Source organism: Anomaloglossus baeobatrachus, chromosome 7, assembly GCF_048569485.1.
Source record: "Anomaloglossus baeobatrachus isolate aAnoBae1 chromosome 7, aAnoBae1.hap1, whole genome shotgun sequence".
NCBI classification, from domain to species: domain Eukaryota; kingdom Metazoa; phylum Chordata; class Amphibia; order Anura; family Aromobatidae; genus Anomaloglossus; species Anomaloglossus baeobatrachus.
In genome coordinates this window covers 292,501,025-292,524,285 of record NC_134359.1, presented here as the reverse complement: position 1 = coordinate 292,524,285, position 23,261 = coordinate 292,501,025, and the positions used below count along the sequence as shown (strand labels likewise).

At 58.6% G+C, this 23,261-nt stretch overlaps 1 protein-coding gene across 1 annotated transcript; it reads right to left on the bottom strand.

The window, feature by feature from the left end:
- Nucleotides 1–572: 572 nt before the first annotated feature.
- Nucleotides 573–22,998, bottom strand: WDR90 (WD repeat domain 90). The gene is given in 51 exon segments (XM_075318441.1): nt 573–859; nt 936–1,020; nt 1,288–1,407; nt 1,565–1,708; nt 1,792–1,922; nt 2,001–2,166; nt 2,246–2,320; nt 2,322–2,369; nt 2,444–2,512; nt 2,514–2,616; nt 2,725–2,836; nt 2,914–3,052; nt 3,054–3,083; nt 3,731–3,808; nt 3,810–3,922; nt 4,046–4,205; nt 5,047–5,168; nt 5,566–5,668; nt 5,779–5,898; nt 5,900–5,921; nt 5,923–6,121; nt 6,201–6,329; nt 6,520–6,544; nt 6,546–6,582; nt 6,655–6,788; nt 6,863–6,894; nt 6,897–6,990; nt 8,284–8,445; nt 8,587–8,717; nt 8,953–9,083; nt 9,155–9,294; nt 9,381–9,616; nt 9,691–9,807; nt 10,283–10,413; nt 10,488–10,649; nt 10,776–10,894; nt 12,000–12,057; nt 12,147–12,160; nt 12,162–12,293; nt 12,371–12,481; nt 13,961–14,031; nt 14,127–14,181; nt 16,216–16,401; nt 16,476–16,585; nt 17,210–17,283; nt 17,577–17,700; nt 17,868–18,038; nt 18,117–18,255; nt 20,511–20,687; nt 20,893–20,984; nt 22,925–22,998. Coding segments are annotated over 51 exon segments (5,601 nt in total). The 5' UTR covers nt 22,935–22,998; the 3' UTR covers nt 573–701.
- Nucleotides 22,999–23,261: the final 263 nt, after the last annotated feature.

The window sequence follows — 23,261 nt, the reverse complement described above, 5'->3', positions numbered from 1 at the left end:
TGTGCGCCGTGCTGTGTGATACCGCTGCGAGACTGCACGAGTCTATGATCCTGTCACGTCTTCCGGCCTCTCCAGTAAATGCGGCTGACACAGACTGGAGCGTCAGGTGTTTTTCTGGTTGCGCCCGTGACTGCACCATCCTGTAGGAGCGTCCGCCATGTACCTACCATTAACACCGATAACTAAGGAGTTAGAAGCCGAGCAGATCCGGCTCTGCTACATCGTGAACACGGCGTTCGTCTTCTTGTGAGAAATGTCCTTCCTCCGTTCCTCAGTAATAATGGCGTCTGTGTAACAACCAATATGGCCGTTAGATTCCCTGTGGCCCCAGAGGTCACTTCCAGCTGTTATAACAGCAGCTGCCATTCAGGAGCCTGGGAGAGCTGGGTGATGACCACGTGGGGCCCACAGTGATGGATCTAGAGGTCGTCCTGCAGATTACGAGAACGCGGACTAATTGGGGATTTCTTTGGGAATAAACATCTCCAATGTATAAAAAATAAAATAGAAAAATGACTTTATAAAAGTTACAGAATCTAAAAACTGCAAAACACCTTCAGAAATGTCATAAATTAAAATATATTCAGATTTCAGGTAAAAAAAAAAAAATAAAATCATCAAATGAAAGAACGTTCTATGTTACAATCTATACACAAGTCCCGTCCGAAGCTGCGGGGGCGGCGGTGACAGGACGGGCGGTGTCAGCAGCTCTGGAGGTCCCAGACCAGCACCTGGTTGTAGGACGCGGTGAGGAGGAGGTTTCCTGATGGAGACACTCGGCACAAGTGCACGCCGTCGTCGTGAGCCGAGAAGTCCTGCTGAGTGCCGGCCGAGGAGTCGATGACGCGCAGGAGGCGCTCTGAGAACGGACAGGAAATGGTTAAACTTTCTGGTTTCATGCTCAGCAAGCAGCGCTATATCCCCCCAGCACTTACCGCTGCTGCCGGTGACCAGAAGCGAGGCGGCCGGCGACATGGACAGAGACGTGGCAAAATGAGACAGAGGGATCCGGAGCAAAACCTGCAGGACAAGAGGAGGAGCAAAGTAACGGTCCGGACCATGTGGCGGGGCAGGTCCGGCCCCTGAGGCGGGGCAGGTCCGGCCCCTGAGGCGGGGCAGGTCCGGCCCCTGAGGCGGGGCAGGTCCGGCCCCTGAGGCGGGGCAGGTCCGGCCCCTGAGGCGGGGCAGGTCCGGCCCCTGAGGCGGGGCAGGTCCGGCCCCTGAGGCGGGGCAGGTCCGGCCCCTGTGGCGGGGCAGGTCCGGACCGAATGCGGCGGAGGTCAGTACCTGCTTCTGGGCCAAACTGTAGAACAGCGCCTCCTTCTCCATCCCGAACCCCGTGTACACCACTGTGCCAGGCTGCCATGGGCAGAAGGCGGCCAGGGTGGGAACTGGCGAGTCTATGTCCTGCACAGAAACACATGGAAATCGCCTTCAGGTCCTTTGCATCTTGGGAGACACCAATCCACTGTGCCTCTCCCCTTATACCCATACCAGGAGGTGGCGGTATTGTGAATGCAGCTCTGGAGGTAACGCCATTCATCACTGCAAAATCGCTGCTTACCTTCTCACTGTCCGGAGCCGGGAAACTCAACCAATCCAAAAGCTCGCACTTATCCTTCGCCCAATCAGAGGACCAGATGCTCACGCGCCGATCTACACTGGCAGCCAACCAGATCTCTCCGTCGTGAAGGCCAAGGTCTATGGCCTTTGTATAGAAGCAGAAGGAGTTAATATCCATGGCTGGAGGTGGAGGGGGGGGGGATCGGAGGGGTCTCTGTAGGGTGTTACCTTCCTGGGGGAGAACTGGACGGTGCTGATCGGCGAGCCTTTGTGATCGCTCAGCACTCGGATGGTCATTCCCGTCCGCGGGCTGCTCACCGCCATCACACCGTCCTTCCCGCCGGACACCAGAACGTCACCTATAACGAGGAGATGGGGTCAGCGCACACGGTCGTCTCATCTGCACTCAACCACGGGAGCTGTGCTACATCACCGACCGGTGAGGGAGAAGGCGACGGCGGTCACCGCGCACGGGTGGGGGTGGATCTTCATCTCCATCTCGGTCTTTGTCACGCTGAAGAAGCGGATGGTCCCGTCGCTGTACCCGGCCGCTATCCTCTGCCCGGATGACGGGTGGCGGTCCCAGTCCAGGCACAGGCAGCTCTGCGGAGATCACCGGGGTCAGGGAGGTGCAGTGAAGCCCCTTATACAGAAAAATAGGGTGGGGAGGGTCCACCATTACCTGGTTGAGCACTTGGAATTGCAGGAGCAGCTCGCAGCTGTGCAGTGACCAGACACGGACGCTGCCGTCCTCCCCCGCACGTGGCACAATGGGTCTCCCCCGGACCCACCACTGCGTCCGTCACCTGCAGGACCACGAGACATTGAGTCACCGCCCTCTGCCGTCCATCCCTCACCCGGGAGTCAGCTCGCTCCCTACCTTGTTCCGGTGACCACTGATGAGGCGGATGCTGGTGTTCTCCGCCCAGTTGATGTACCACACGGTGCCGGGCCGTGGTGCCCACGATCCCCATCTCCAACGAGTCATCAAATGTGGCGCTGACAACGGCGCCATCTAGCGTCATCTCTTGTTCCATGAGGACGGAGGACGAGCTAAAGGGAGAAATATTATATCGGCTACATATACCAGAGAACGGTCACTCTTCACTGTCCACAGGAGCTGACAATCTATGGGGAGGTGAAGCTGCAGACTGGCCGTACCTGGCATTGGAGCCCTTCTCCCGCAGCTCCTGCACGGCGGCCACAGACCAGAGCCGTATCCTGCGGGTGTTACTGCCGGTCAGCAGCCAGTTCCCCCTGCACAGCAGGACGCCTGTGGGGGAGATCGCAGCAATGAATACCCTGTAACACAAGGACGTGGCAGCCCCGGCGGGCAGAGCGGGCACTCACCTATCTCCCCCTGATCGGCCTCCCAGGTCATGAAGCAGCGGTGGGTCTGGGCGTCCCACACACACACCTGCCCCGTGCTGCAGCCGGTGTACAGCAGGGAGGTCGGGTTATAGGCCAGCGAGGTCAGCTCCGCTGTGCCCCACCTCATCAGGAACGGCCGCCCTGTATACCTGGAACAGAGGAGAAGACGCTGAGGACGGAGACAGGACGGTGCTTCCATAGGACCCCGACTGAGGACGGAGACAGGACGGTGCTTCCATAGGGCCCCGACTAAGGACAGAGACAGGACGGTGCTTCCATAGGACCCTAACTGAGGACATAGACAGGACGGTGCTTCCATAGGGCCCCGACTGAGGACGGAGACAGGACGGTGCTTCCATAGGGCCCCGACTGAGGACGGAGGACAGGACGGTGCTTCCATAGGGCCCCGACTGAGGACGGAGACAGGACGGTGCTTCCATAGGGCCCCGACTGAGGACGGAGACAGGACGGTGCTTCCATAGGGCCCCGACTAAGGACGGAGACAGGACGGTGCTTCCATAGGGCCCCGACTGAGGACGGAGACAGGACGGTGCTTCCATAGGGCCCCGGCTGAGGACGGACACAGGACGGTGCTTCCATAGGGCCCTGACTGATGACGGAGACAGGACGGTGCTTCCATAGGACCCTTGATGAGGACGCCTTCCTGCACTGTATGATCAGCCCTGCAGCCCCTCATTTTGGGATTTATGGGGTCCTTAGCCTAGATGAGGCCGCTTGGATCCCCAGGTCTTGCTGCTGAGACTCCGGGTCGGATACTGAAGCATTACGGAATTACCTTCATCTGACTCGACGTCCCATTCTCCTCCACACGCCAGAAATTCACAGTCCTGCTGCCGACACAAGCAAAGGTGTCCCGCTTGCGATGGGTTAAAGATGGCGGCGTGTGCAGGGTGGGTCAGGTTACTGCTCGCCAGCAGCTCATAGCTCCGGGTGCTCCACAGCGCGAGGCTGCCATCTCTGTAGTCACCTGCAGCAATAGAGATATTACATGACTTAAAGGGGTTGTCTGCGACTCAGATATTATTGGCCGAACCCCGGATCAGTGGGGTCCGGACCCCCGGAAAAATCAGCGGTCACACAGCAGTCTTACCCACAGTGAGGAGCAGACGGTCGTCCCTGGAGAAGCTCATGGCCTGGACCTCGGTGCGGTGAAGTGTCAGGATGCGTAGACAGGATCCTCCTTGTGTGTCCCAGACTCGGATCTGACAGAGAGAAGAACCGTCCCCAGATCCAGAGGAGGAGGCCAAGATCTGTGCAGAGGAGGAGACGACGAGGCGATGTCAGCAATGTGAGGAGGAGGAGAAATGCCGGCAACGCGCGGAGGAGGAGACGCCGGCAACGCGCGGAGGAGGAGACGCCGGCGGCGCGCGGGAGGAGGAGACGCCGGCGGCGCGCGGAGGAGGAGACGCCGGCGGCGCGCGGAGGAGGAGACGCCGGCGGCGCGCGGAGGAGGAGACGCCGGCGGCGCGCGGAGGAGGAGACGCCGGCGGCGCGCGGAGGAGGAGACGCCGGCGGCGCGCGGAGGAGGAGACGCCGGCGGCGCGCGGAGGAGGAGACGCCGGCGGCGCGCGGAGGAGGAGACGCCGGCGGCGCGCGGAGGAGGAGACGCCGGCGGCGCGAGGAGGAGGAGACGCCGGCGGCGCGAGGAGGAGGAGACGCCGGCAGCGCGAGGAGGAGGAGACGCTGGCAGTGCGAGGAAAAGACGCCGGCAGCGCGAGGAGGAGGAGACGCCGGCAGCGCGAGGAGGAGGAGACGCCGGCAGCGCGAGGAGGAGGAGACGCCGGCAGCGAGAGGAGGAGGAGACGCCGGCAGCGTGGAGACGCCGGCAGCGTGGAGAGGACGAGGAGACGCCGGCAGCGTGGAGAGGACGAGGAGACGCCGGCAGCGTGGAGAGGACGAGGAGAAGCCGGCAGCGTGGAGAGGACGAGGAGACGCCGGCAACGTGGAGAGGACGAGGAGACGCCGGCAACGTGCGGAGGAGGAGACGCCCGGCAGCGTGGAGAGGACGAGGAGGAGACGCCGGGCAACGTGCGGAGGAGAAGACCCCTATGATGTGCAGAAGTTCAACAGGAGTCACATGAGGCTACGTACCAGTGCGTCGTGGCTGAGCGCCAGGGTGGAGACCTCCTCGGGGTGTCCGAGCCAGTGACGCTGCGATCCAGAATGCAGATCTTCCACCACAATGACGGAGCCGGACGTGTAAGCGAAGAACCCTACACGGGGAGAAGACCCCCAGAGCCCTCAGTAACAGCCTAACACTGCCATCAAACTTACACACCTCTGCTTGCTGCCATGAATGGACACCGTGACATTCACAGTCAGGAGACTAAAAACCGGACCTGACACTTCTCACAGCTGAGGGTTTGTTACAGTCGTCTCCTTCAGCTCGCTCTCGAGCCATGGACATCAGAACAAATTGTAGTGCAAAAAAAAATTGTACCCGGACAATTCAGTTCACAGAGCTTGACTGGTACATTGGTGCAAACCCTCAGCTGTGAGCACAGTGTGAGGACTCTGCAGGTTTTCTATTCACTGACCGCAAGCACAGATCTTACAAAGAATACAGACAAGAAGTGCGGGGTGCGGCGGACTTGTGGGGGTTCATCCTACCTGTATCCGGGTTCCACACCACGTTCCCTCGGCCATTCCCGTTGTACCCGATGGCGGCTCTGAGCACCAGCCTCTCCTGCCCGGTCGGGGGATGGCACGCCGCCTAGAAAACAGAAACCACAATTGAGGGGGACGCCACAGTGAGCACGGTGCCCGGTGAGCCCCCCGGCATACGGTAATATGGCTCCTCCGCTCTGGCCGGCGCCTTCTTACCTTGGCCGGGCAGGAGCTCTTGAATCGAGGGGTGAAGTGTGAGTAGACGTCGGGACGCGGAGGGTCCAATCTCAGATCTATGGTACAAAGAGCTGCGTACCTCAGAGAGGATTGTGACACTACAACTCCCAGCATGCCCTGACGGTCACCATTGTCTCACCTCGGTCCTGCGCGGCGTTGATGCCCCCGCGGCTCCAGGGCAGGCGGCTGCGGTTCGGTTGGTTTTCGATGATGATCAGGGACGAGTGGCCGTCACTTTCCCCCGGATCTTGGACCTCGACTTCTTCTACCTTCGACTCCTCGTGAACCACTTTCCCCAGATCATCACTCCCATCGTCCGACTCTGCGCAGAAGAGCGAGGATTAGGGGCTAACCTCCATCATCCGGGGGGCCGGACGTGAGCGGGCGGCGGAGCTCCTCACCTGTGTGCGCCGCGCGCTGCACGGGGCTGATGTCCAGGCGGGGAGGAGAGGAGAGGCACGGACGCGGAGCCGGCACCCGCGGCATCGCACCGGAGATGAAGGTGGCGTCGCTCCTCTGCTCACCACCATCTGCGGAATGACAACATTTAAAGGGCCGGTACGGTAGAATGAAAACGTTCTGCAACTTTCTATTTCCATTCAATCGCAGCAAGCAGAGGTGAGGACGTGGAAAGCTGCAGAATGTTTCATTACTCAGTGACTTCACTATTATTGATGCAAGAATGGACTATCCCTTTAAATCCACAAGAGCCGCACGTACCTGCGCTGCGATGGAGGACGAGGGGGCAGGCGCCCCCTGATGGTGGACTGGCGAACAGCAGAGCTGCAGACAGGAGAGCGTTACCAGTCAGTGAATAGAAACAGCAGCTTGTGCTGAGCACAGACAATACCCCACCTGGCGTCTGCGGTGTCCGCGTCAGGAGCCGCTTCAAAGCTCCAAATAAAGATGGCGTCCCCGGCGGTGATGACGTGCCGCTGATCGGGGGAGAACGACGCCTGCTGGATTGGTTCGGAGTGTCCGATGAAAACCTGAGAAGAGCAGCGGGGCGCGGTGACTACAGAGCGGAGGGGACCCAGAACGAGTGGTGGCAGCGCAGCCTTACCTGCGGGCGCGAGGATCCTGCCCGGCCGTGATCCACACCTTCACCGCCCGGTCCCCGGCCGTCACCAGATAGCGGTTATCCTCACTCACCGCCAGCGAGGAGCAGTATTCCTTGTGCACATGTGTGACCTGGGGGGAGCGGGCACGTGAGAGGTAGAAGGCGGATCCCCAATGTATAACGTAGGCCGGGACCCCACTCATATAACGTAGGCCGGGACCCCACTCATATAACGTAGGCCGGGACCCCACTCATATAACGTAGGCCGGGACCCCACTCATATAACGTAGGCCGGGACCCCACTCATATAACGTAGGCCGGGACCCCACTCATATAACGTAGGCCGGGACCCCACTCATATAACGTAGGCCGGGACCCCACTCATATAACGTAGGCCGGGACCCCACTCATATAACGTAGGCCGGGACCCCACTCATATAACGTAGGCCGGGACCCCACTCATATAACGTAGGCCGGGACCCCACTCATATAACGTAGGCCGGGACCCCACTCATATAACGTAGGCCGGGACCCCACTCATATAACGTAGGCCGGGACCCCACTCATATAACGTAGGCCGGGACCCCACTCATATAACGTAGGCCGGGACCCCACTCATATAACGTAGGCCGGGACCCCACTCATATAACGTAGGCCGGGACCCCACTCATATAACGTAGGCCGGGACCCCACTCATATAACGTAGGCCGGGACCCCACTCATATAACGTAGGCCGGGACCCCACTCATATAACGTAGGCCGGGACCCCACTCATATAACGTAGGCCGGGACCCCACTCATATAACGTAGGCCGGGACCCCACTCATATAACGTAGGCCGGGACCCCACTCATATAACGTAGGCCGGGACCCCACTCATATAACGTAGGCCGGGACCCCACTCATATAACGTAGGCCGGGACCCCACTCATATAACGTAGGCCGGGACCCCACTCATATAACGTAGGCCGGGACCCCACTCATATAACGTAGGCCGGGACCCCACTCATATAACGTAGGCCGGGACCACACTCATATAACTTAGGCCGCGACCCCACTCCTATAACGTAGGCCGCGACCCCACTCATAACGTAGGCCGCGACCCCACTCATATAACGTAGGCCGCAACCCCCCTCATATAACGTAGGCCGGGACCCCCCTCATATAACGTAGGCCGGGACCCCCTCATATAACGTAGGCCGGGACCCCCCTCATATAACGTAGGCCGGGACCCCTCTCATATAACGTCGGTCGGGACCCCGTTGATATAAGGTAAGCTGAGACCCCCTCATATAACGTAGGCCGAGACTCCCCCACTCATATAACGTACGCCGAGACCCCACGCATGTAACGTATGCTGAGACCCCACGCATGTAACGTAGGCCGGGACCCCGCTCATATAATGTAACCCGGGACCCCGCTCACCTCCTTGCTCAGCCGGCCGGTCGTGGGGTCCAGCCACAGGATCTTGTTCCCGGAGGTGGACACCAGAAGGGAGTACGGACGGAGGGGGCTGAAGGCGAGGCCCAGAGCACAGTCCAGTGTGGTGCTGTCCAGGTCCATGATACTGACATCAACCCGCAGGAGCTGGAAAACAGCAGCAGTAAGTAACTGCCAGAGCAGCGCTTCTTAAAGGGGCAGTCAGAATCGACAAAGAGACGATCTATGAACAGTGTGGAACATGGGTGAGGGAATCGCCCCTTTAACCGCGCATTTCTGTAGACTTGCCTCATCTAAGGAGCGGCCATCCATGACGGTCACCGTGTATTCTGTGGGCCCGACAAAGGCCAGGAGGCGTCCGTCTCTGCTGAGGGACAAAGCCTGCGGCCCCTGCTCCGGGGTCTTACACACCACGTTACCTGTGAGGGGTAATGAGGGATAATGTGAGGGGGCCGTCACCCTCCCACCATCACTGCCGGCTGCTCTCCTCATCCAGTCTTACACACAGCTGCTGCTTTGTTACAATGTGTTGGGTGCAGTCCAGGACCGCTGCTGCCGATCACACATTGTACACTAACAGAACCTTTAAGAAATGGGGTACCCCGAACCTAGACTGCATTTAAGGGGTTGCAGAGCAGATATTTGTATACTCACCGAGCGCCCGCACCACGTGCTGCTCCCGGGGCCCGGTGCTGTAGAGGGCCAGCGACCCCAGCGCGCAGCAGCTGTACATCAGCCCTCCGTCCGGGGAGAAGAGGAGGCCTGTGATGGCTCCGCGGTGCTGCCTGGTGGGAGAAGGACAGATCAGGGACGTGGAAAGTGACCGCAGGACGATGGTCGCCCCCTCCGCACTCACCTGTGTTCTGCCTGTAGAGTCGTAGCGGCCACATCAAAATACCGGACCACCCCGCTGCTGAAGCCGCAGGCCAGGGCCGGCCGGTCGGGGTGGAAGGCCACCGTGCACGGAGTCTCCTCATTGGCCGTGAAGTCGTACAACTGCAAAGATCAGAGCAAGCGGTGACGTGTCAGTGCGTCCTGTACACCGCGGAGGCAGAGCCGAGACCGACGCACCCAGCCTGTACCTGCTGCAGGGAAGTCGCGTCCCAGATCCGGATGGTGCGGTCACTGGACACCGTGGCGATCTGCGCGAGAGACGGGTGAGTGGAGAAGGCCAGAAGAGAGTCCGTGTGAGAGCGCATGAGCGTCTGGTAACCCCGAGAAGGAACGTCCAGCACCCCGAGCTCTCCACTTCTAGTAGAGGACAGGACACGCAGACCGTCCGGACTGATGGACACGCAGCTCAGCGGACCCTCGTGTTCTGCAGGGCAGCCATGTATGATCAGCACTGGCTCTATATGTGGCCCCTACAGTGACCACTATACAGAAACTCACCAGCCTCCAGGAAGACCCCAGAAAAGTCCAAGGGCCACAGGCGCAGGTAGCCGTCCTCAGAGCCGGTGGCGCAGTAGGTGGCAGAGACACAAAGGCTGTTTATGGCAACGCCAGGACCTGGAGGGGGGAGACGTACAGCCGTCAGGGAGGGGGGAGACGTACAGCCGTCAGGGAGGGGGGAGACGTACAGCCGTCAGGGAGGGGGGAGACGTACAGCCGTCAGGGAGGGGGGAGACGTACAGCCGTCAGGTAGGGGGGAGACGTACAGCCGTCAGGGAGGGGGGAGACGTACAGCCGTCAGGGAGGGGGGAGACGTACAGCCGTCAGGGAGGGGGGAGACGTACACCCGTCAGGGAGGGGGGAGACGTACAGCCGTCAGGGAGGGGGGGAGACGTACAGCCGTCAGGGAGGGGGGGAGACGTACAGCCGTCAGGGAGGGGGGAGACGTACACCCGTCAGGGAGGGGGGGAGACGTACACCCGTCAGGGAGGGGGGAGACGTACACCCGTCAGGGAGGGGGGAGACGTACACCCGTCAGGGAGGGGAACGGGGCACCCAATACCAAAAATTCCACAATATACGGTGGTCTTACCAGAAGTGAAGGTCATCTTCTCCCGCCGCTCCCCGTGTTGTGTCGGGGACGGCTGGAGGCGGCGCACATTACGCAGTGCCATGTTCTTGTAGTCTATCTCCAGGATGTGCCCACTGCGGCTGCTGACATAGCTGTGGTGACAGCACAGATGTAAGTACAGGCCCGGGTATACGGCGGCCAGGACCACCCACTGACCCCCACTCACAGAGTCCGCTCATCCACTTCTCTCTCCGGACTGTGTCCCACTTCAAACGCCAGGTCTGTGAACTCCAGGTTGTGGTACTCGCCCAGATTCACTGGGCAGGACCGCAGAGCCCCGCTCCGTACCCGCCATAACCGGACATTGTCCCTGCCGCAAGACACCATCCTGGGGAGAGAAGACGAGGACAAGATCTAACTGCCCCCAACACTGAGGGGCCGCATCACAGGAACGACAGCGGGGGAAGCATCAGTCACCGCAAACCATACAACAGGACCGCCGAAACCCAAATACCTGGTGTCATCAAAGAATGCGATCTTCATAGTCTGTATATCTACGTCTGTGTGAGCCTTCGCCAGGACGACAACCTCACCCCCGCGGGCGGCCTGAGACGTGTTCCACACAACCACCATCTACAGGGGGGAGAACACCAAACACATCACTAAGAGAAACTGTGGGTACACACCTTGTTATACCCCAGAGCTGCACTCACTATTCTGCTGGTGCAGTCACTGTGTACATACATTACATTACTGATTCTGAGTTACCTCCTGTATTATACTCCAGAGCTGCACTCACTATTCTGCTGGTGCAGTCACTGTGTACATACATTACTGATCCTGAGTTACCTCCTGTATTATACTCCAGAGCTGCACTCATTATTCTGCTGGTGCAGTCACTGTGCACATACATTACATTACTGAGTTACCCCCTGTATTATACTCCAGAGCTGCACTCACTATTCTGCTGGTGCAGTCACTGTGTACATACATTACATTACTGAGTTACCTCCTGTATTATACTCCAGAGCTGCACTCACTATTCTGCTGGTGCAGTCACTATGTACATACATTACATTACTGATCCTGAGTTACCTCCTGTATTATACTCCAGAGCAGCACTCATTATTCTGCTGGTGCAGTCACTGTGTGCATACATTACATTACTGATCCTGAGTTACCTCCTGTATTATACTCCAGAGCTGCACTCACAATTCTGCTGGTGCAGTCACTGTGTACATACATTACATTACTGAGTTACCCCCTGTATTATACTCCAGAGCTGCACTCACTATTCTGCTGGTGCAGTCACTGTGTACATACATTACATTACTGATCCTGAGTTACCTCCTGTATTATACTCCAGAGCTGCACTCATTATTCTGCTGGTGCAGTCACTGTACATACATTACATTACTGATCCTGAGTTACCTACTGTATTATACTCCAGAGCTGCACTCACTATTCTGCTGGTGCAGTCACTGTGTACATACATTACATTACTGATCCTGAGTTACCTCCTGTATTATACTCCAGAGCTGCACTCACTATTCTGCTGGTGCAGTCACTGTGTACATACATTACTGATCCTGAGTTACCTCCTGTATTATACTCCAGAGCTGCACTCACTATTCTGCTGGTGCAGTCACTGTGTACATACATCACTGATCCTGATTTACCTCCTGTATTATACTCCAGAGCTGCACTCATTATTCTGCTGGTGCAGTCACATACTTACATTTTTCCCGTGTCCGTCTTTCCCGACTCCGCACAGTACGGCTCCGCTGTGTGAGAAGCTGGAGGAGACATCATATACCCTCGGTGAGTATGGACGGCGCTCTGCGCTGGGTTGTTCTGGGGGTCGGGGTTCCCCGTTGTCACTGACCTGAGGTTGCACACGGAAGTGGACGTGCGTCCTGAACATGGAGAGGCAGCCGCCTTTCTCGTAGTCCCAGAGCCGCACCATGCTCAGGCCGCCCGTCTGTGCCGAGGCCAGGAGGCTGCAGCTGCCGTTAAATGCCAGCGCCGACACCTGCAGGAAGAGGAGGAGGGTGGTGATGGCGGCAGTCACAGCGTACAGCAGGCGAAGCGGCGACCCCCGGGCAGTACCTTGTCTGTATGACCCAAAAGGAACCGCTGATCTCCGCTCTCCACATCCAGCACCACGATAACCGCATGGCAGGGGTAGACCACCGAGGAGCCAGCACCGGTCCACAGCACCTGCAACACAGGGGGGATGGGAGTAGCGGTGATATCGGGGTGTGCGGACACTGCAGAGCATGCTGGGAGTAGTGGTGATATCGGGGTGTGCGGACACTGCAGAGCATGCTGGGAGTAGTGGTGATATCGGGGTGTGCGGACACTGCAGAGCATGCTGGGAGTAGTGGTGATATCGGGGTGTGCGGACACTGCAGAGCATGCTGGGAGTAGTGGTGATATCGGGGGGTGCGGACACTGCAGAGCATGCTGGGAGTAGTGGTTATATCGGGGTGTGCGGACACTGCAGAGCATGCTGGGAGTAGTGGTTATATCGGGGTGTGCGGACACTGCAGAGCATGCTGGGAGTAGTGGTGATATCGGGGTGTGCGGACACTGCAGAGCATGCTGGGAGTAGTGGTGATATCGGGGGTGTGCGGACACTGCAGAGCATGCTGGGAGTAGTGGTGATATCGGGGTGTGCGGACACTGCAGAGCATGCTGGGAGTAGTGGTGATATCGGGGTGTGTGGACACTGCAGAGCATGCTGGGAGTAGTGGTGATATCGGGGTGTGCGGACACTGCAGAGCATGCTGGGAGTAGTGGTGATATCGGGGTGTGCGGACACTGCAGAGCATGCTGGGAGTAGTGGTGATATCGGGGTGTGCGGACACTGCAGAGCATGCTGGGAGTAGTGGTGATATCGGGGTGTGTGGTCACTGCAGAGCATGCTGGGAGTAGTGGTGATATCGGGGTGTGCGGTCACTGCAGAGCATGCTGGGAGTAGTGGTGATACCGGGGTGCGCGGACACTGCAGAGCATGCTGGGAGTAGTGGTGATACCGGGGTGTGCGGACACTGCAGAGCATGCTGGGAGTAGTGGTGATACCGGGGTGTGCGGACACTGCAGAGCATGCTGGGAGTAGTGGTGATATCGGGGTGTGCGGACACTGCAGAGCATGCTAGGAGTAGTGGTGATATCGGGGTGTGCGGACACTGCAGAGCATGCTGGGAGTAGTGGTGATATCGGGGTGTGCGGACACTGCAGAGCATGCTGGGAGTAGTGGTGATATCGGGGTGTGCGGACACTGCAGAGCATGCTGGGAGTAGTGGTGATATCGGGGTGTGCGGACACTGCAGAGCATGCTGGGAGTAGTGGTGATATCGGGGTGTGCAGACACTGCAGAGCATGCTGGGAGTAGTGGTGATATCGGGGTGTGCGGACACTGCAGAGCATGCTGGGAGTAGTGGTTATATCGGGCTGTGCGGACACTGCAGAGGCATGCTGGGAGTAGTGGTGATATCGGGGTGTGCGGACACTGCAGAGCATGCTGGGAGTAGTGGTGATATCGGGGTGTGCGGACACTGCAGAGCATGCTGGGAGTAGTGGTGATATCGGGGTGTGCGGACACTGCAGAGCATGCTGGGAGTAGTGGTGATATCGGGGTGTGCGGACACTGCAGAGCATGCTGGGAGTTGTAGTATCAGCGCCGCGGTCACTCACACATCGCTCTGTGCAGCCTCCGAAGCCGATGATTTTCTGCAGTCTCAGGATGGGGTCCGGCTGCAGCTTCTAGAAGAGAAAACAAAGGTGAATCGGGCGTTTGTGAGACGTCGCCCCCATCCACCGCCCGCAGCGGTGCAGGCTGCAGGTCACAGCTTCTCACCCGGCCCCTCGGGGTCTGCAGACAACGGCATCGGTCTGTGGGACGTGATGTGTGCGACCTGCGATAGGAGAAAGACATAAACAGCGGCAACAGCCAGACCCCCCCCATACACAGCCAGACCCCCCCCCCACCACCACTATACACAGCCAGACCCCCCCCCCCCCCACCACCACTATACACAGCCAGACCTCCCTCCCACTATACACAGCCAGACCCCCCCCCACCACCACTATACACAGCCAGACCCCCCCCCCACTATACACAGCCAGACCCCCCCCCCACTATACACAGCCAGACCCCCCCCCACTATACACAGCCAGACCCCCCCCCCACTATACACAGCCAGACCCCCCCCCCCCACTATACACAGCCAGACCTCCCCCCCACTATACACAGCCAGACCCCCCCCCACTATACACAGCCAGACCCCCCCCCACTATACACAGCCAGACCCCCCCACCACTATACACAGCCAGACCTCCCCCCACTATACACAGCCAGACCCCCCCCACTATACACAGCCAGACCCCCCCCCCACTATACACAGCCAGACCCCCCCCCCCCACTATACACAGCCAGACCCCCCCCCCACTATACACAGCCAGACCCCCCCCCCCCACTATACACAGCCAGACCCCCCCCCCCACTATACACAGCCAGACCCCCCCCCCCACTATACACAGCCAGACCCCCCCCCCACTATACACAGCCAGACCCCCCCACTATACACAGCCAGACCCCCCCCACTATACACAGCCAGACCCCCCCCACTATACACAGCCAGACCCCCCCACTATACACAGCCAGACCCCCCCACTATACACAGCCAGACCCCCCCCCACTATACACAGCCAGACCCCCCCCCCCCACTATACACAGCCAGACCCCCCCCCCACTATACACAGCCAGACCCCCCCCCCACTATACACAGCCAGACCCCCCCCCCACTATACACAGCCAGACCCCCCCCCCACTATACACAGCCAGACCCCCCCCCACTATACACAGCCAGACCCCCCCCCCACTATACACAGCCAGACCCCCCCCCCCACTATACACAGCCAGACCCCCCCCCCACTATACACAGCCAGACCCCCCCCCCCACTATACACAGCCAGACCCCCCCCCACTATACACAGCCAGACCCCCCCCCCCACTATACACAGCCAGACCCCCCCCCACTATACACAGCCAGACCCCCCCCCCACTATACACAGCCAGACCCCCCCCACTATACACAGCCAGACCCCCCCCACTATACACAGCCAGACCCCCCCCCACTATACACAGCCAGACCCCCCCCCCCACTATACACAGCCAGACCCCCCCCCACTATACACAGCCAGACCCCCCCCCACTATACACAGCCAGACCCCCCCCCCACTATACACAGCCAGACCCCCCCCCCCACTATACACAGCCAGACCCCCCCCCCCCCACTATACACAGCCAGACCCCCCCCCACTATACACAGCCAGACCCCCCCCCCCACTATACACAGCCAGACCCCCCCCCACTATACACAGCCAGACCCCCCCCCACTATACACAGCCAGACCCCCCCCCACTATACACAGCCAGACCACCCCCCCACTATACACAGCGAGACCCCCCCCCACTATACACAGCCAGACCCCCCCCCACTATACACAGCCAGACCCCCCCCACTATACACAGCCAGACCCCCCCCACTATACACAGCCAGACCCCCCCCCACTATACACAGCCAGACCCCCCCCACTATACACAGCCAGACCCCCCCACTATACACAGCCAGACCCCCCCCCCACTATACACAGCCAGACCCCCCTCCCCACTATACACAGCCAGACCCCCCCCCCACTATACACAGCCAGACCCCCCCCCCACTATACACAGCCAGACCCCCCCCCCCACTATACACAGCCAGACCCCCCTCCCCACTATACACAGCCAGACCCCCCCCCACTATACACAGCCAGACCCCCCCTCCCCCACTATACACTGCCGCGCCGCCCCCCCCCCCCCCCCATATACCACCAGGTTCCTGCATACACAGCCGGACCCACATATAACAGGCCGGGCAGTGTGAGGTGGTCAGTTTTCGGCCTCACCTTCTCGGAGTCCCCCTTGTGTCTGTGGATGGTGAGGGTCCTGCCGCTGGGCGCGTGCACATGGATCCCGCCATCCTCCTCCTCTCCGGCCGCACTGCCCCGCTTAGTGTCCTCTCCAGCTCTCCCGCGTACAGACAGGGAGCGCTCAGGGACCGACTCCACTTGTAAGGGAGTGACGCGAGGAAGCTGAGGGCAGAAGAGGAAGAAAGTGAGGACAAGCGGTGACAGCGAGCGGCGAGGAGCATGGAGGACGGACGCACCGGTCTGGGAGTCGTGATCTGCTGGATGAGGGAGACTCTGTCCTGCACTGCTTTACTGACGGTGACAGAGCGGGGGCGCTCCCGGACAGGACTGCGAGATGGGGGGGCACCTGAGAGACAAGACAGATGTCTTATGTACAGCAACTCCAGAGCTGCGCTCACTGAATGCAAATCACAACCAGCTCTGGACAGACATTGAATAGGCTGCACATCTACGGAGATTTCAGTTCTGAAGTAAGCAGAATAGTGGGTGCAGCTCTGGAGTATAATACAGGAGGTAACTCAGGATCAGTAATGTAATGTATGTACACAGTGACTGCACCAGCAGAATAGTGAGTGCAGCTCTGGAGTATAATACAGGAGGTAACTCAGGATCAGTAATGTAATGTATGTACACAGTGACTGCACCAGCAGAATAGTGAGTGCAGCTCTGGAGTATAATACAGGAGGTAACTCAGGATCAGTAATGTAATGTATGTACACAGTGACTACACCAGCAGAATAGTGAGTGCAGCTCTGGAGTATAATACAGGAGGTAACTCAGGATCAGTAATGTAATTATGTACACAGTGACTGCACCAGCAGAATAGTGAGTGCAGCTCTGGAGTATAATACAGGAGGTAACTCAGGATCAGTAATGTAATTATGTACACAGTGACTGCACCAGCAGAATAGTGAGTGCAGCTCTGGAGTGTAATGTATGTAGACAGTGAGCGGTCACAGACGTCTCTTACCCGGGGCTGCGGAGGGGGGCGTCTGTCCCTTCTGGATGGAGTCGTAGGGCAGTTTGGAGGCATCAGAAGGAAACCTGGAAGAAAAGAGGTTTAAGGCCCAAACCTTTTTCCTACAAATGTGAGCAGTGGATGCCAGAGCAGGCGCTCAGTGACACTGGAGACCTGATGATAATTCACTTTGCTGCCTCCAGAGACAGACAGTGAGGACACGGCCTCCGGCAGCCTCTGCAGCCTCTTCTCTAGTGCCCTCCGGGCCAGCACAGGAGGATACACGGTATCCGCAGTATATCTTGTGGTAAGGGAAGGGCTGGAGCCCTAGTATTTGGGACAGGTGCGGTCTTCTCGGGGGGGTTTGCTGTGCACTGACCTTATGAAGTCGTACAGGTCGTGCCAACTCCCTCCTTTCGGAACCGGAAACGCCATCTCCCGGGGCATCGGGGCGAAGCCGTCCTGTAAAGCCCTGGATTGCCGCGCCTCGGTATATGTCACCTCTGCAGAGACAGAATGGAGGTGACATTCCCGGCTCCACGTGTGGCCATCAGCAGTGGAGATCCCCGGCCTCCTCCGATCACCCTGGTGCCCATTCATTCCCAAGGGCACCGCCTTATCGAGCAGCAATGTGGACGCCCCTTGAAGCTTCGCCATGACGACCTCTTACCAGGGATGAATATCAGGTCGCTCGTCACCAGGGTCTTCACCAGTAAATTGGAGCAGAGCTTGACGCTCCTCAGGTGGCCGTACCTCCGGCTCAGGTACATGGACAGGATACAGCGCAGGTCCAGCAGCAGGCACGTCCACCGCGAGCCCGAGGGGGCCGGGCCCACCAGCCCTGGAGGGGAGAAGGGTGGGCATCAATCTCCGCTCCCATCCAGCGCTCACGGCCACATGCAGGATCCGGGCCACTCACCGTGGCAGGCGCTCTGCGCGGTGCGGTCATACACGGAGCCCTTCACTGCGCCGCACACAAAAGGGAACTGCAGCCACGAGGACGTGGACTTAAACTCCTTAAAGAGGTTGGAGAAGGAGATCCGGATGGTCTGACCGTCCTGGAAGAGGGGGACGCAGAGGGGGGGGTAAGGGGTGCCGCTCACAGGAGAAATACCCAGCTTTCCAGAAGATGGGTCAGTAGAGGTCACAAGAGATGTAACCCAGCTTTCTCTGAATCAGATCACATAGGATGTAACCCAGCTTTCCCAGGATTAGAGCACAGGAGATGTAACCCAGCTTTCTCTGAATCAGATCACATAGGATGTAACCCAGCTTTCCCAGGATAAGAGCACATGAGATGTAACCCAGCTTTCCCAGGATAAGAGCACATGAGATGTAACCCAGCACTCCCACGATATGTAACCCAGCTTGCCCAGGTTAAAAGCACAGGAGAGGTAACCCAGCTTTCCCAGGATTAGAGCACAGGAGATGTAACCCAGCTTTCACAGGATTAGAGCACAGGAGAGGTAAACCAGCTTTCCCAGGATAAGAGCACAGGAGATGTAACCCAGCTTTCCCAGGATTAGAGCACAGGAGAGGTAACCCAGCTTTCCCAGGATTAGAGCACAGGAGAGGTAACCCAGCTTTCCCAGGATAAGAGCACAGGAGATGTAACCCCAGCTTTCCCAGGATTAGAGCACAGGAGAGGTAACCCAGCTTTCCCAGGATAAGAGCACAGGAGATGTAACCCAGCTTTCACAGGATTAGAGCACAGGAGAGGTAAACCAGCTTTCCCAGGATAAGAGCACAGGAGATGTAACCCAGCTTTTCCCAGGATTAGAGCACAGGAGAGGTAACCCAGCTTTCCCAGGATTAGAGCACAGGAGAGGTAACCCAGCTTTCCCAGGATAAGAGCACAGGAGATGTAACCCAGCTTTCCCAGGATTAGAGCACAGGAGAGGTAACCCAGCTTTCCCAGGATTAGAGCACAGGAGATGTAACCCAGCTTTCCCAGGATTAGAGCACAGGAGAGGTAACCCAGCTTTCCCAGGATTAGAGCACAGGAGATGTAACCCAGCTTTCCCAGGATAAGAGCACAGGAGATGTAACCCAGCTTTCCCAGGATTAGAGCACAGGAGAGGTAACCCAGCTTTCCCAGGATTAGAGCACAGGAGATGTAACCCAGCTTTCACAGGATTAGAGCACAGGAGAGGTAAACCAGCTTTCCCAGGATAAGAGCACAGGAGATGTAACCCAACTTTCCCAGGATTAGAGCACAGGAGAGGTAACCCAGCTTTCCCAGGATTAGAGCACAGGAGAGGTAACCCAGCTTTCCCAGGATAAGAGCACAGGAGATGTAACCCAGCTTTCCCAGGATTAGAGCACAGGAGAGGTAACCCAGCTTTCCCAGGATTAGAGCACAGGAGATGTAACCCAGCTTTCCCAGGATTAGAGCACAGGAGAGGTAACCCAGCTTTCCCAGGATTAGAGCACAGGAGATGTAACCCAGCTTTCCCAGGATAAGAGCACAGGAGATGTAACCCAGCTTTCCCAGGATTAGAGCACAGGAGAGGTAACCCAGCTTTCCCAGGATAAGAGCACAGGAGATGTAACCCAGCTTTCCCAGGATAAGAGCACAGGAGATGTAACCCAGCTTTCCCAGGATAAGAGCACAGGAGAGGTAACCCAGCTTTCCCAGGATTAGAGCACAGGAGATGTAACCCAGCTTTCCCAGGATAAGAGCACAGGAGATGTAACCCAGCTTTCCCAGGATAAGAGCACAGGAGAGGTAACCCAGCTTTCCCAGGATAAGAGCACAGGAGATGTAACCCAGCTTTCCCAGGATAAGAGCACAGGAGAGGTAACCCAGCTTTCCCAGGATAAGAGCACAGGAGAGGTAACCCAGCTTTCCCAGGATAAGAGCACAGGAGATGTAACCCAGCTTTCCCAGGATAAGAGCACAGGAGATGTAACCCAGCTTTCCCAGGATAAGAGCACAGGAGAGGTAACCCAGCTTTCCCAGGATTAGAGCACAGGAGATGTAACCCAGCTTTCCCAGGATTAGAGCACAGGAGATGTAACCCAGCTTTCCCAGGATTAGAGCACAGATGTAACCCAGCTTTCCCAGGATTAGAACACAGGAGATGTAACCCAGCTTTCCCAGGATTAGAGCACAGGAGAGGTAACCCAGCTTTCCCAGGATTAGAGCACAGGAGATGTAACCCAGCTTTCCCAGGATAAGAGCACAGGAGATGTAACCCAGCTTTCCCAGAATCAGGTGATGGGTCAGTATAGGTCACAGGAGATATAACCCAGCTTTCCCATGATCAGATCACCAGTTATGATGTCTGCCCCCCCCCCCCTCCCGTCTTACCTCAGCGCTCACATCTACGTGGACCACGAAGTGCTTCCCGGGTATCGGCCTGAACAGCACATAGAGGTGTCGTCCGGTTAGCCCCAGACTCTGGGAGCTGGTCTTGGGGACCTGGATGTAGTTTCCTGCGGGGATGGCCCCCCGGATCTTGTACACTGTGCACTTCAGGCCTCTGTCCTGTGGCAGGAAGATTATGGGGTGAAGCGGGGGGATGGGGTATACTACAAAACAGCTCATTAATGCCAAAAAGCAGATCTGCTGCAAACGTGATGATTAATGAGAGTGATGGACGGTCATGGGGTCCATGGCGAGGTCCAGTGTGTGACAGCCCCCGACATATAGCCTCCCCCATATTAGAACAGTGACAAGAGAAGTGGGTTACCATGACGGCAGTGACATCGCCCCCTCTGCTCGCCCGCTTCCAGTCCTCCAGCTGCACATGCTTAAACACATTCACATACGGATGCTGCCAAACTGCGGAGAGGAAATAAGCCCTCAATATATATAGATGTGTGCGAGACCCCCGCCCCGAGCACCCTCTGCAGTGTATGAGACCCCCGCCCCGAGCACCCTCTGCAGTGTATGAGACCCCCGCCCCAAGCACCCTCTGCAGTGTATGAGACCCCCGCCCCAAGCACCCTCTGCAGTGTATGAGACCCCCGCCCCAAGCACCCTCTGCAGTGTATGAGACCCCCGCCCCAAGCACCCTCTGCAGTGTATGAGACCCCCGCCCCGAGCACCCTCTGCAGTGTATGAGACCCCTCTGCAGTGTATGAGACCCCCCCGAGCACCCTCTGCAGTGTATGAGACCCCTCTGCAGTGTATGAGATCCTCCCCGAGCACCCTCTGCAGTGTATGAGACCCCCCCCCGAGCACCCTCTGCAGTGTATGAGACCCCCCCCCGAGCACCCTCTGCAGTGTATGAGACCCCCCCCCCGAGCACCCTCTGCAGTGTATGAGACCCCCCCCGAGCACCCTCTGCAGTGTATGAGACCCCCCCCGAGCACCCTCTGCAGTGTATGAGACCCCCCCCGAGCACCCTCTGCAGTGTATGAGACCCCTCTGCAGTGTATGAGACCCCCCCCCCCCGAGCACCCTCTGCAGTGTATGAGACCCCTCTGCAGTGTATGAGACCCCCCCGAGCACCCTCTGCAGTGTATGAGACCCCTCTGCAGTGTATGAGACCCCCCCGAGCACCCTCTGCAGTGTATGAGACCCCTCTGCAGTGTATGAGACCCCCCCGAGCACCCTCTGCAGTGTATGAGACCCCTCTGCAGTGTATGAGACCCCCCCGAGCACCCTCTGCAGTGTATGAGACCCCTCTGCAGTGTATGAGACCCCCCCGAGCACCCTCTGCAGTGTATGAGACCCCTCTGCAGTGTATGAGACCCCCCCCCGAGCACCCTCTGCAGTGTATGAGACCCCTCTGCAGTGTATGAGACCCCCCCGAGCACCCTCTGCAGTGTATGAGACCCCCCCCCGAGCACCCTCTGCAGTGTATGAGACCCCCCCCGAGCACCCTCTGCAGTGTATGAGACCCCTCTGCAGTGTATGAGACCCCCCCGAGCACCCTCTGCAGTGTATGAGACCCCTCTGCAGTGTATGAGACCCCCCCCCCCGAGCACCCTCTGCAGTGTATGAGACCCCTCTGCAGTGTATGAGAACCCCCCCGAGCACCCTCTGCAGTGTATGAGAACCCCCCCGAGCACCCTCTGCAGTGTATGAGACCCCCCCCGAGCACCCTCTGCAGTGTATGAGACCCCCCCCGAGCACCCTCTGCAGTGTATGAGACCCCTCTGCAGTGTATGAGACCCCCCCGAGCACCCTCTGCAGTGTATGAGACCCCTCTGCAGTGTATGAGACCCCCCCCCGAGCACCCTCTGCAGTGTATGAGACCCCTCTGCAGTGTATGAGACCCCCCCCGAGCACCCTCTGCAGTGTATGAGAACCCCCCCGAGCACCCTCTGCAGTGTATGAGACCCCCCCCGAGCACCCTCTGCAGTGTATGAGACCCCTCTGCAGTGTATGAGACCCCCCCCCCCCCCGAGCACCCTCTGCAGTGTATGAGACCCCTCTGCAGTGTATGAGACCCCCCCCGAGCACCCTCTGCAGTGTATGAGAACCCCCCCGAGCACCCTCTGCAGTGTATGAGACCCCCCCCGAGCACCCTCTGCAGTGTATGAGAACCCCCCCCCCCCCGAGCACCCTCTGCAGTGTATGAGACCCCCCCCGAGCACCCTCTGCAGTGTATGAGACCCCCCCCGAGCACCCTCTGCAGTGTATGAGATCCTCCCGCGGTGACCCCTGCAGTTTGAGACCATGAGGTGACCTCTGCAGTTTGAGATCACCCCCCTCCCCCCCCCTGCAGTGTTTGAGACCCCCGGGACCCCCACACTGCGCTCTGCTCCCGTCACCTCCGCTCATGGCTCCAGTCTGCAGCTCAATCCTCCCGCCGCGGCCAACTGTCTGGGGACCAGTGACGTCATCGCGCCGCCCTAACGACCGCTACAGAGCATCGTCCCGCCCCCTGGAGACCGGGCGCAGATTGATGACGTCTCTGTAAGAGATGGCTGTTGCCTGGCAACGAAGATACGTTCTTAAGTCACGTGCCACGGCCCTTATAACAGCGAATCAAAGGGTAAAGAGAGGGCCCAAACCCGGCTCCGACCTCTGTGACAGAGCAATGCCCCAGCATCAACATGTTCTAGTCACAGGCTGCTCTTATAGAGGACGCAAAACCCCTCCATGCTT